At 41.8% G+C, this 14,257-nt stretch overlaps 1 protein-coding gene across 6 annotated transcripts in view; it reads right to left on the bottom strand.

Annotated features, from left to right (window-relative positions):
- Nucleotides 1-14,257, bottom strand: part of ntrk3a (neurotrophic tyrosine kinase, receptor, type 3a) — a 260,675-nt gene that overhangs the window by 103,101 nt on the left and 143,317 nt on the right. For 4 of the 6 annotated variants that reach the window (XM_031801795.1, XM_031801794.1, XM_031801792.1 and 1 more), the window contains exons 8-11: nt 11,235-11,534; nt 9,063-9,077; nt 6,922-6,977; nt 5,740-5,842 (exon numbers count right to left, since the gene is read on the bottom strand). In XM_031801795.1, the coding sequence (XP_031657655.1) occupies nt 5,740-5,842; nt 6,922-6,977; nt 9,063-9,077; nt 11,235-11,534 (474 nt within the window). The remainder of the gene's footprint in view (nt 1-5,739; nt 5,843-6,921; nt 6,978-9,062; nt 9,078-11,234; nt 11,535-14,257) is intronic. The other 2 variants (XM_031801796.1, XM_031801793.1) reach the window with 1 other exon arrangement.

Here is a 14,257-nt window from a genome sequence, read left to right on the forward strand (position 1 = left end):
GGAGTCTGTGGGAATACTCCAAACCAACAGTGAATACAACTCAAATAGATTGTATGGAGTATTAAATGACTGTCATTTCATGGTTGGTGTAGTTGATTGTGCCACGTATCTACCCTCAGTATACTTTATGCAGGGGTGGCACTAGTTGTTTGAAATCAGTCCCTATCAATTTGCAGCAACAATTGTAGACTTTAATAGCGGCGTTGTTTTGATGCTCTTGCCCAGGTGGAGTAGAGCGATGTAAAGACACAGTGAAGAAAAAAAAGGTCTTTGGAAATGTGCATTGCGAGATGATTTCCTTTTAACCACAACACAAGTATTGACTAAATAAATAACATATTTAACTGGAGAGGGATAATCAAGCAAGCGTGTTTTAATATTTCTAATGAGGTCAACAGTCTCATTAGCATATTGAACATTTTCTGGCTGGCATATATTGGGCAAAGCAACATTTCCATTGTTGAAGAATTACAGGCTTTCGCATGTTATTGATGCGACACGTTGCCGTTAATGTGGCAGTAATGAAGGTAAGAACTTCAGTGAATAGCCATTGTTACCAAACAAAACAATCTACAGTACATTTTACCTAAGCGTTCAAAAAGGACAAAGACTGAGAAACTAATAGCAGTATTTCAGAGCATCAATTCTGCATGCTTAAAAAAAAAAATCCGGATTAAACCCACGCTCTCTAAAGTGGTGGAATTGTAACACAATGTGAAATCTTTTCATTGATGTTAAATGTCATTCCTCCTCCTGAGAGGTGTTGTGAAGATCAGATACTCACTCTGATGTCTGTGTGTAGAAAGATCCACTGTACAGTTCAGGAGCGGTGCAGTCCACATAGCAGTGCTGTGAGTTTATGTAGTAATGTCAGTTACAGGACGGCTGTCTGATTGATGAATGATGCTCTTGGTCAAAGCCATGAAAGTGGGGCAGTAAAACAAACGTCCAGAGGAAAAGGCCTTGTCAGATTTATCCCAGGACATAAAGGGTGTGGGACAGATGACTCAGCTGTGTGTGCTGTCAAGTTCACCAGTACATTCGTGCGAGAAACCAAAACGCACACACACACACACACACACACACACACACACACACACACACACACACACACACACACACACACACACACACACACACACACACACACACACACACACACACACACACACACACACATCTTTCTTCTCTGAAGTAAAAAGTCAAAGTAAGAAGTCCTCTCCTATCAGTGTGAAGGTCCTGCTGTCAGATTTAAGACAGTAATAATGTGATCTCACAGTGAGCCCTCAGAGAAAGTTTAACACTAGAGAGAGAGGGGACCACGGTGGAATGAGAATCAACTTAAAAGTACGGGGTCTTTTTAAATATGCCCTGTGGTCTGGTCTTACATTGCCATGCAGGGGGAGTCTTGATAAGACTGAGATGGGATGGACAAGCAGCTCACACCAAACAGGCCTTTCAGCTAAGACCAGCCACACAACTAGACACAGAGCACACGAGACCAAATAGAGATTGCTGCTTTACCGCCATATAAACTGTGGGCATAGAAACACACCTGCAAAAAAAAGGACTCCTTTGCAAAACAGTGTTGGGTTGTAAATGTTGTTAAGATGTTGTATTTGCCAAGCTTTCAGTTGCTTCTCTGGGATGGCCTTTCAGTCACCACATGAGTAGATTACTGTCATTAACGCTTCACTTCATATGAACAACTCTCATTCATTCATTCCACTGGACCACCACCAAAAGAAGGAAATGAAGTCTCAATACTTTGTCTACAAACAGGTTTCCTCAACACTCTAGCAGGACTCTGGAACAGAAAGGACCACTGTTTGTGAGGGGGGAGGGTGAAGAAGAAAAACTTCTCAAGGGTGACACAATGAATGCTTTTCATGGCCAGACTATTCTCCTCTCGAAGTCAGTCGGCATTCCAAAGGCTCTTTCTTAATTCCAGGACATAAAAAACACGCCAAAGCACATTTGTGAGCTTCCTTGCTCTCCTTCTAGGTCCTAATACCACATGCCAATCAGCCAGAATCACCATAGTAACAACAACATGGCAGACATGCTCAGAGACTCAGGGAGAATGGCGGATTCTGTTCCTGCCTTCCTTTCTCTAAAACCCTGTATTCACACAGGGGGAGGTGGCATGGTGCTGGGCTGTTGGCAGTCACGTCTCACGGCTAACCGGGGACATATGAGGACTCCCAATCAGACGACCCAGCTAACCGGCGACATATGAGGACTCCCAATCAGACGACCCAGCTAACCGGGGACATATGAGGACTCCTAATCAGACAAACCATTTAAAGGCAAATGACACCCAAGCAAACCCTCAAGACTCCCCTTTGCTCACGGTTGCCAAATGGACTGTATGCAGCCAGGATGTGTCTGTGCGAGAGAGAACGAGGCCTGGGGATGCATGCAGAGCAGCGGAACTAGGAGACATTGTGTGTCTGCATGTAAACAGCTGGAGAGTAAAGCAGCCGGAACGGGTTTAACCGGCTGCTCCCTCACTCCCGCAGTACCTTTACCGACAGCACTATGCCTTCCAACGCCTGCAACTATCTCAATCTCTCTTCCTTCCATTAACTTTTTTAAATCTCACATCCGATGATGTTATCAGCTTAATCTGCTCTGAATTACCTTGGTTAAAAAGGATTGATAGAGCTTTCTGTTGTTGTCAAACAGAGGGAGAGGAAACACAGAGGAAGGGGAAGAGGAAGAGAAGAGATGGGGGGGAGGGGGGGGGCCTAGAGGAGGAGAAAAAAATGTCCCCCGTGGGAACAGGAGTGAAAAAGAGAAAGTCAATGGAGACGGCAAAGTGCCAAGGCAAGCAGTCAGCTAGCGGTATATGCATTCATTAGAGAACTACAGGCTTCATTGGGAGGCCTGGGGGTACTCTAATGTTGTTAACATCAGATACAGGGACTGATTACTTTCCACTTGATGATGAAAGACAAATACAATGCCACAGGCCTCCAGACGGACGTAAGGGAGAAAAGCAATGCATTAAACATCCCTTTGATGTGTGTGTGATTGTGGCAGCAATTCCATAATTGGTACATGCTTACACACAAATGTCCAATGCATGGAATATTCTAATGTGAGCTGTGATGTCATTATCTGTAGGAGAGAGAGAGAGAGTCCAACTGAGGAGAGTCCGACTGACTGAGGAGAGTCCGACTGACTGAAGAGAGTCTGACTGACTGAGGAGAGTGACTGACTGAGGAGAGTCTGACTGACTGAGGAGAGTCTGACTGACTGAGGAGAGTCTGACTGACTGAGGAGAGTGACTGACTGAGGAGAGTGACTGACTGAGCAGAGTCTGACTGACTGAGGAGAGTCTGACTGACTGAGGAGAGTCTGACTGACTGAGGAGAGTCTGACTGACTTAGGAGAGTCTGACTGACTGAGGAGAGTCTGACTGACTGAGGAGAGCGAGAGAGAGAGCGACTGAGGAGAGAGAGTGACTGACTGACTGAAGAGAGAGAGAGAGAGAGAGAGAGAGAGAGAGAGAGAGAGAGAGAGAGAGAGAGAGAGAGAGAGTCCGAGGAGAGTGACTGACTGAGGAGAGTGACTGACTGAGGAGAGCGAGAGAGAGACTGAGGAGAGAGATTGACTGACTGACTGACTGACGAGAGAGAGTCTGAGGAGAGTGAGTGAGTGAGTGAGTGACTAGAGAGAGAGAGAGACTGAAGAGAGAGAGAGAGAGAGAGAGAGAGAGAGAGAGAGAGAGAGAGAGAGAGACTGAAGAGAGAGAGAGACTGGGGAAAGAAAAAAAACGAGAGAGAGAGAGACTGAAGAGAGAGAGAGACTGAAGAGAGAGAGAGAGAGAGAGACTGGGGGGAAAATGAGAGAGAGAGAGAGACTGAAAAGAGAGAGAGAGAGAGAGAGAGAGAGAGAGACTGAAGAGAGAGAGAGACTGAAGAGAGAGAGAGAGAGAGACTAGAGAAAGAGAGAGAGATAGAGAGAGAGAGACTAGAGAAAGAGAGAGAGACTAGAGAAAGAGAGAGAGAGAGAGAGACTAGAGAAAGAGAGAGAGAGACTAGAGAAAGAGAGAGAGACTAGAGAGAGAGACTGAAAAGAGAGAGAGACTGAAGAGAGAGAGAGAGAGAGAGAGAGAGAGAGAGACTGAAGAGAGAGAGAGAGAGACTGAAGAGAGAGAGAGAGAGACTAGAGAAAGAGAGAGAGAGACTAGAGAAAGAGATAGAGAGAGAGACTGAAGAGAGAGAGTAAGAGACTAGAGAAAGAGAGAGAGAGACTAGAGAAAGAGATAGAGAGAGAGACTGAAGAGAGAGAGTAAGAGACTAGAGAAAGAGATAGAGAGAGAGACTGAAGAGAGAGAGTAAGAGACTAGAGAAAGAGAGAGAGAGAGAGACTGAAGAGAGAGAGTAAGAGAGAGACTGAAGAGAGAGAGAGAAACTGAAGAGAGAGAGAGACTGAAGAGAGAGAGAGACTGAAGAGAGAGAGAGACTGAAGAGAGAGAGAGAGACTTAAGAGAGAGAGACTGAAGAGAGAGAGACTGAAGAGAGAGAGACTGAAGAGAGAGAGAGAGAGAGAGAGACTGAAGAGAGAGAGAGAGAGAGACTGAAGAGAGAGAGAGAGAGAGAGAGACTGAAGAGAGAGAGAGAGACTAGAGAAAGAGAGACTGGGGAAAGAAAAAAAGAGAGAGTGAAAGAGGTTGTCTAAATCCCCCTAAGCTATGTCTACACAAAATGGCACCAGGCAATGCACAACCATCAGCCAAAGCCGGCAGGTGTTACCTGAAACACTGTAAACACTGTCATACAGTTTATAACAGCAGCAGAGCCAATACCTGAGACAGGGCTGTTCCAGGGGAAGGGACATGGTGGTTACTACTACTGCATCACCGTCACCCCCTCCTGCTGCAGTCAGAGAAAGCACCAAGCCCAACACGGTACACAGCGGAACCAGCTGCATCAGCCACCAGAAGACATTGATAAGTAGTGCTTGGACGTGATTCAAAAAATATAAGCTTAGGCTGCACTGAGCCATATTTGGAATTGGTTGGCATTACTGACACTACTGCAAACTCATTCTTCACAGGGATCAAATCTGCAATATGGCAAGCATTACCCCCACCTCCGCCTGCCGGCCCACATACCAAGACAAGCACTAGATCAAATAAAGTGTAAGTAGCGATACTGTTGTGTGCTGTATACAGATGAGAAAGTAGACCGTGTATACAGTTTATGGCAGTGGTATTCAAAGTCAGGGTCGCAACCCCAATTGGGGTCGGGGTTATGACCCCAAGTGGGGTCGCCAGGGGAAATGCAATGCAGTCTCTCCCTGAAAAATGTAATAATCATGAGCCAATATATTAACATCTTTGAGAGTTCATTTGAAAAACACAATTTTATTGAGTAAATGTATTTATTGGTTTATTTTCGTCGGATAAATAAATTGAAGGTTATTATTGTTGATGTAAATATCTAAATCTAGTGGGCGGTGGGGTTTTAAGGGTGTGTCAATAGATTTGGGGTAGGGTGTGGTTGAGAGGAATGATTTGGAGAAAAAATAGGGTCCTCAGAAATTCTGAAAGAATTGAAATACCACAGGTGGATTCCATAGAAAGACAACACAACAATGTACTAGGCCTGAAAGGGATAAACAAGCACAAAGTCTGTGTAATGTCTCATTTTGAAAGCTGAGGCACTACCTAAGAAAACAATGTCTAAATGATAACTTCCTTTCAGAAGAACACTGGGTGTTTCTTACCTTTCATTCCAAACTTTGAACGTCGGCCATATTTGTTGATGAGAACAAACAGGACAACGAGAAGGACACAGGCAAATCCAGCAAGGCCCACAGCAATAGACACCTGGAAGACGACAAGACAGGGCTTAGTGAGAGTAAGTCTCACAAGGCATACAGTGTAGACATTAAGATATCTACCTCCAAAAAACTGAATAGCCAACAGTCATGAAGCCTACAGTAAATGCAGGGCTTGTGAAAACTGGATTAGTAGTGCAATGTTTTACTGAAAACTGGATTAGTAGTGCAATGTTTTACTGAAAACTGGATTAGTAGTGCAATGTTTTACTGAAAACTGGATTAGTAGTGTAATGTTTTACTGAAAACTGGATTAGTAGTGCAATGTTTTACTGAAAACTGGATTAGTAGTGCAATGTTTTACTGAAAACTGGATTAGTAGTGCAATGTTTTACTGAAAACTGGATTAGTAGTGCAATGTTTTACTGAAAACTGGATTAGTAGTGCAATGTTTTACTGAAAACTGGATTAGTAGTGCAATGTTTTACTGAAAACTGGATTAGTAGTGCAATGTTTTACTGAAAACTGGATTAGTAGTGCAATGTGTTACTGAAAACTGGATTAGTAGTGCAATGTTTTACTGAAAACTGGATTAGTAGTGCAATGTTTTACTGAAAACTGGATTAGTAGTGCAATGTTTTACTGAAAACTGGATTAGTAGTGCAATGTTTTACTGAAAACTGCCGTTATAAATTCTCCGCTGGCAATAAGAAAACAAAGAGGAATCAAAAAGGAGAAGCCCAAAATGAGAGAGAAAAACCGTCATACGGTATAATTAGGACCTCCAAACAATTGGAAGTCGTCTCCCCTCCCATGTCACTGCTCTCTTCCCCATTCAATCCTTCAAATGAGGAAATAATCTCCATCTCGTCAATTACAGCACAAAGATGAGCGAAATTACATTTTTTAAGAAGTTGTTAAACACAGAAGCCAAAAAGGAAAAGGCAGATAGGAGCGAGCTACAAGGCGAGGGAGTGAAAAAGAAACAGATTAAAATAGCTCAAACTAAAGCCTCTTCTTAGTTGTTGTTCCCAGGAAAAAGAAGAAGTTGATGTTGTGTATACAGGCTGTATCTCCACTAGATTAGAAAAGCCACTTAGTTGAGCACCACAGTGTTCTCAAACTCACCCCGAATGTGTCCTCCTCAGGCCTGTGTGTTACTGTGATGGTCGGTGTTGGAGTCCCTGTGATGAAGACAAAATAAACACCATTGATGAAAGTACTGACAGGCAACTGACAGTTACATTGTGCAGTATATCCTGAATACCTAACATGCAGTCTACACAATCATTCTGAACAACTAGCCATAGGCATAGAGATGCACATACAGAGTAGGAATCCATGATGGGAGGGGAGAAGGGTGGGTATGACCTACAGTGTGTACCAGATCAAAGAATTATAGCACACACCCACATTTCTTGCAGCTAACTGATGTTATGCTTAATGCTTTGTAAACTGTGTAGAGTCCGTTGGGTTGTTGCCCTTCACAGATCTGCTTCCATTTCTGATACAATGAGACCTTTTCAAGTCTCTCATTTGTATCCACGTCTATGGAGACACTAATGCCCCTGGGTTGCCCTCCCATCATGCTCTCTGCTAACAGGCCGCGGTGCGAAGCAATGTGGTGTAGCAGAACGGAACAGAAAAGAACAGAACAGCGCCGGGTGTTTCTGATGAGCCCGTCTGTCCTGCCCGGCCTCTTCCTGCCTTCCTACCACCAAGTGGACTCATCCAACATCATTTTGAGCCCTGACAGTAACAATCTGTCACTCTTTCCCTTTCGCGTTCAGGATTTATTATGCGTGGAAAATCCCAATGAAGCTCTGGCGTGATGTCAATTTGAGAGCCTGGGGATGAAGGTCAGTGGCTGTGCTTGCCTCTACATTTACCTCCTAAATTAGAACAGATTAAAGACTAAATGAGCCTGTTGGTCCTCCAATGATAGAGGTGTCTAGCTGTAACCTTGAGTCTTACCCAGCTAATGTAGGCAGTATATGGTGGCAACAACATTTTGGAATTAGGGTAGTGAATATCAGAAGATTAAAATGACATCAAATGTAAGCTCCCATGACCTTTTTGTTGCTCTGCTTATTAAATAGATGCCATGGTACTATTTACGTCACTGTGCTATTTACATATTTCCTGCTACTATTTCTTGTTTACTGTCTGAAAAGAAAAATCACTTACCATAACCCCCCTAGAGTTGTTTTAATCACCTTTAGTTTCAGTTTAATCTGTGTGTTTGAGCTAGAGACTTCCAGGTTCTTGCATGTCATGGTACTATTTGTGTCATGGTACTATTCGTGTCATGATACAAGTCATGTCATGGTACTATTCGTGTCATGGTACTATTTATGTCATGGTACTATTTGTGTCATGGTACTATTTATGTCATGGTACTATTCATGTCATGGTACTATTTATGTCATGGTACAAGTCATGTCATGGTACAATTCATGTCATGGTACTATTTGTCATGGTACTATTCATGTCATGGTACTATTCATGTCATGGTACTATTCGTGTCATGGTACTATTCGTGTCATGGTACTATTCATGTCATGGTACTATTCATGTCATGGTACTATTTATGTCATGATACAAGTCATGTCATGGTACTATTCGTGTCATGGTACTATTTATGTCATGGTACTATTTATGCCATGGTACTATTTGTGTCATGGTACTATTCTTGTCATGGTACTATTCATGTCATGGTACTATTCATGTCATGGTACTATTTATGTCATGATACAAGTCATGTCATGGTACTATTTGTGTCATGGTACTATTTATGTCATGGTACTATTTATGCCATGGTACTATTTGTGTCATGGTACTATTCTTGTCATGGTACTATTCATGTCATGGTACTATTCATGTCATGCTACTATTCATGTCATGCTACTATTCATGTCATGGTACTATTTATGTCATGGTACTATTCGTGTCATGGTACTATTCATGTCAGCTACTATTCGTGTCATGGTACTTTTCGTGTCATGGTACTATTCGTGTCATGGTACTATTCATGTCAGCTACTATTCATGTCATGGTACTATTCGTGTCATGGTACTATTTATGTCATGGTACTATTTGTGTCATGGTACTATTTGTGTCATGGTACTATTCGTGTCATGGTACTATTCGTGTCATGGTACTATTCGTGTCATGGTACTATTTATGTCATGGTACTATTCGTGTCATGGTACTATTCATGTCATGGTACTATTCGTGTCATGGTACTACTGTCTGAAAAGATCACTTACCATAATCACCATAATCTGTGGGAAAAGAAGACAGAAGAGTCATCATCAGTGGCGTGTTCAACCAATGTGTATATGCACAGGGCATGTTCAACCAATGTGTATATGCACAGGGCATGTTCAACCAATGTGTATATGCACAGGGCATGTTCAACCAATGTGTATATGCACAGGGCATGTTCAACCAATGTGTATATGCACAGGGCATGTTCAACCAATGTGTATATGCACAGGGCATGTTCAACCAATGTGTATATGCACAGGGCATGTTCAACCAATGTGTATATGCACAGGGCATGTTCAAAGAAGAACGCCACTTTCACTCTCCACTGTTAAAGTAGAAAGACTCAAAACACCATCATTGCGTAGTAAAATCATGACAAATAGTGCAGGTGTTTCAATGTAAACACGATGAAAGCGTTACTGAACGGATTTCAAAACAGATTGGAAGTAGTCTGAAACAAGCAAAGTGTTTCTTCAACCTGGATCATTGTGTTTTTAAGAGAGTGATGTGAAAAGACTCTGGTGTTTCAGTATATGTAAAAGGCCGCACCAAAACACACAAATAATGTTTTGGCAGACACTGTCTCTCAGACAGTATAATCAAATGTTTTAAAACATGGTTAATAGCATGAATATTGATTGATTATAAATATTTATTTAATTTCAGTTAATATTTCGATTAACATTTTAAGGAAGACACTGCTAACGTAATACTTTTCCTAGGGTAGAGTTTGGCACTAATTATAGGCCACAGTTGCCAGGCAACTTTGTGAGATTAAAAATAATGTTACATTCCAAATGGGCTATGTACATTCCCTCTAGCAAACTCTATGGTCAAATATAAAAACAGGCAAGTTTGTGTGTGCTTCCCCTGTCTTCGGGTCCTTCATAAACTCAGACAGCTGAGAGCACACCAAATACTCAGATGAAACGCTCCAAAACAATCCAAGAAAGTATGTGTCAATAAAAATGAGAGTACAAAATGTTATTACATTGTAGGAAAACGGAATTCACTCAATATGAACTTTTGTTTTGCGTAGCATTTCAGCCGCTAATGCTAACAGTCCAAGTAAAACAGCCTTCTCCCTACTACATGTCTCCTTACTACAACTGTCAATCATATCATCTAACTCAACTGTACTGTGCTTTAATTCATCTGAACAACCATCCATGCCGTGTACCATCTAAATATAAAGACTCAGGTCAGGACAGTAGCATAATGGATGACTGGTGGATCACATTGAGCCCTGGGCTTAAGATTTGTACAAGAGTGAGTTATTTTTTTCTTCCATGAAAGTGAAATATAATGTCACATTTTTTATTTTGAAGAATATGATAAATACCTTACAGATTCAACTGTCTTACTTTATCAACATAAAATTGTGAAAGACCTGTTAAATGTTTTGTCATTTGATCATTTGATCATTTGCATTTGAAGCTTCAATCAGGTCTTGGAAAAAGTACTAAATAATTCACAACTATATTTTCTCGAGTTCTTTGTTTGAGCAAAACACTGGCCCTTTGACCTTCTGGAATGACCAATGACGAGTTTAGTTACACCATCTATACATGTGGAAGGATCTAGTTCTGCACTAAACAGGATGCGAAACACCAAAGCATTTTCAACCTTTTACAGATTAGTGGGCCCTTTGGGCCTGGACCAGGGTTGAGGGGAACTGTTATAGGCCAAATGTTGCTGGAGCTGCTAACAAAACATTTCATCTGACATTCTTGTGAGCAGTGCTGTTGTAATTACCATTGTATTACTATTTATTGCTATTAAAAAATATATATTTCAAACGTTTGTTGTGCTGTCTTGGTATGATGGGTGGGATGGGAGGGAGGGGAATGAAGGACCGGGGAGCTTGTACTGTTATCAAATGACAATCTACAAGTAAAGGATTTCTCTCTAAAGAATAAAGCAACATTCCCAATGAGATCTTATCTTCACCTCTAAATATATCCCCTTTAGTAATAGAGGCGTGACAGCGAGAGAGACTGTTTCTACATTCACCAGTGAACCCGTTAATAAGACAGTAGCACTTAACAGTTTAAGCTCTGCTGCTCTGATCCATGCAATATCCTGTTGGACTCACGAAAGGTTACAGGTATAAAGCTACTTCATACCTGCACTGCTCTACATAGCTACTATAGCAAGTCAAATCTACCTACCGTCTGAAAACGGGGCGTTGAGGAAGTGTCCATACACTGTCTTGGTGGTGACTCCTAGGAAGTTGCTAGCTTCCAGAGTGTAGTTGCCGTTGTTGTGGTGCGTGGGGTCCTTGAAGTTGAGGCATCCCTCTAGGTAGTCCTGGTAGGTATCCATCTCAGTGCGGATGTAGTCACTGGGGGGGATCTCCTTGTCCCGGTGGAACCAGCGCAGGGTAGGCTGGGGGTTACCACGCACTGTGAACTCTATGCAGGTTTCATGGCGACGCTCGGGCTCGTCTAGCTTCAGGATGGTGGGGGGGACTGTTGGGAGGGAGGACAGACATAAACAAGGTATGTCAGAGATGTGTTTTCAATGTGTTGGCATCATGACATGTGACACACACAATCTTCTAGTTACACTATGTACCAATGTTCAGGGGGTGTGACTTGTTATTTCTTGCTTGTGAGTGGTTTGAAGGCCAGCAGTATAAATGGTGTTTTGTTGATCTCTGAAGCTGCTGCTAGGATGTGGCTGCTGACCACAGGAACATTGTGTTGTCTCCAGGCTTTTGGCTGAGTGGACACATCACCCACTCTGAAGGATGGCAGCCAGAGGCAGTAATAATATCACACCTCATAAAAGCGTCCACCATATACTGTAACTCCACAGCCATGGTCGGTATGTTGAAAGCTAGCTAACCATCTGCAATTACAGGGCTGTAAATGTGCCATACTGAGCTCACATAAAGCATCAATCATACTTCGATTCACTGTTAATATACACATTAAGAGAGCATGCCAATTTCTTCATTGTTAGTTAATGCAAGGTAAAACGCAGGGGGTCTCTGTGAAAACTAAGTGCTTCAGAGAGAGCAGGGAGAAAGAGAGAGCGAGAGAGTGTGAGAGAGGTTAAGAGAGCGTAGGAGAGAGAGAGAGACTTGAGTTTGCGGATCTCATCATTATCTCTGGCAATCAATACTGTATGTATTGGGAACTGAGAGAATAGTGTTACACCCCTGTTGCCATCGCCCGTCAGTATGAATGTAAATGCAGGAGCAACAAACAATTATCATATTACCCTGTAATGGTATCCAGCTAATGGAAACAGTGTGGTCTAATAAAGGACGTAAGTCTGGGCCAGAGAAATGTCCACCATAGTAACAATCAAATGCTTAATTTAAACAATAAGAATAAATAAAAGCCACGTTGGGGGAGTTTAACTGAAAAGAAAAGTTCTCAATATTGTTTCAATATATGTACATTGATTGATTCATTAATCCTATGCTACTGAAATATAAATAACATACATTTTTCTAAACTAATCCAATCATTTAATTTTATTGACAATATATTCACTTAGGATCTCACTTGTTGAAGGCCACAGGACTGAAAATGAATGAATGCAACAACCATGTCTGTGTCTCTAGCAAACCCAGTCATGGGTGGTACTGGTAACTCTAAAATTCACTCTAAAGGAACCATGTAAAATATGCAAATGCAGCTTAAACTCCTACAGCAGGGCTATTCAATTCCAATCCTGGAAGGCCGAAACATTCCTTGTTTGGGATTTTGTACGGTTCTTCAAAGAACCATCCCATTTATGGTTCTTCAGAGACCCTACAATGATTCCCTTATGCCATCGATCCTTGAAAACAGTGTTTTGTGATGATCATAGGAACATCGTGCCAACATAAAGTGTGGAACCTTAGTGACGCGAATATCAAACTGACAGCAATTATTTCCTGGCTTGACTGTCAGTTAGTCTAACTAATCACCACAGCTGTTGACTCTCTGTTTTAAGGCGTTTCCAACAGACACGCCAAGCGGCTGTTGGGATGATTGGCAATTACCAAGAAAACCAAAAGAGCATGTGGTTTCATAAAGAACATCACAAACAAAAACAAATGGCTTTGCAGTGCAGCACCAGTGCACCGCCACTGAATAACTAGCAGGACCTTCCAGATGTTTCCCAACGAACAGGGTCAGAGCTCCCCTCTCCTCGCTCTGCTGGAAAGCAATCGCGCACATTATGTGATGAACATTCTATAAATCGCTGTCATCTTTCACGGGAAAGGACCACTGCCTTCTCATCAATGAAGTATCCACATCCAAGGGAACCACCCGCCAGCTCGCACGGATCAATACTCAACACAATGACCTCTCGGCACTTACAGAATGTAGAGGATAGAACGCATAAGAGTACTGATAGAATGGATAAGAGTAGGCTTAGTTATATAATGGATGGGATAGTATTGGAATGGTAAGAATACGATAGAAAGGAGCAATGATCGAATGGATAGAATTGCATGGATAGGAGTACTTATAGAATGGATAGGAGTACTTATAGAATGGATAGGAGTACTTATAGAATGGATAGGAGTACTTATAGAATGGATAGGAGTACTTATAGAATGGATAGGAGTACTTATAGAATGGATAGGAGTACTTATAGAATGGATATGAGTACTTATAGAATGGATAGGAGTACTTATAGAATGGATAGGAGTACTTATAGAATGGATAAGAGTACTTATAGAATGGATAGGAGTACTTATAGAATGGATAGGAGTACTTATAGAATGGATAGGAGTACTTATAGAATGGATAGGAGTACTTATAGAATGGATAAGAGTAGTTACTGGGTAGCCTAGTGGTTAGAGCATTGGGCCAGTAATCGAAAGGTTGCTAGATTGAATCCCCGAGCTGACAAGGTAAAAATCTGTCGTCCTGCCCCTGAACAAGGCTGCTAACCCGCTGTTCCTAGGCCGTCATTGTAAATAAGAATTTGTTCTTAACTGACTTGCCTAGTAAAATAAAAAAACTTACAGAATGGATAAGAGTAGTTTTCCAACATAAACTCCCTCTTATAGATTGTAGCCTAAGTTCAATAGTCATCATAAAAGGGAGGTTCCTTAATGAGGCATTTTACACATATAATTCCACTAGTCTACTTTATAGAAGAATGTACATATGCATGGCAGCATTTACATAAAATAGGACAATGAAACATCTCATTAAAAGGGAAATCTGCAGTTGTTACATCC

Source organism: Oncorhynchus kisutch, linkage group LG22 (genome assembly GCF_002021735.2).
Source record: "Oncorhynchus kisutch isolate 150728-3 linkage group LG22, Okis_V2, whole genome shotgun sequence".
NCBI lineage: Eukaryota > Metazoa > Chordata > Actinopteri > Salmoniformes > Salmonidae > Oncorhynchus > Oncorhynchus kisutch.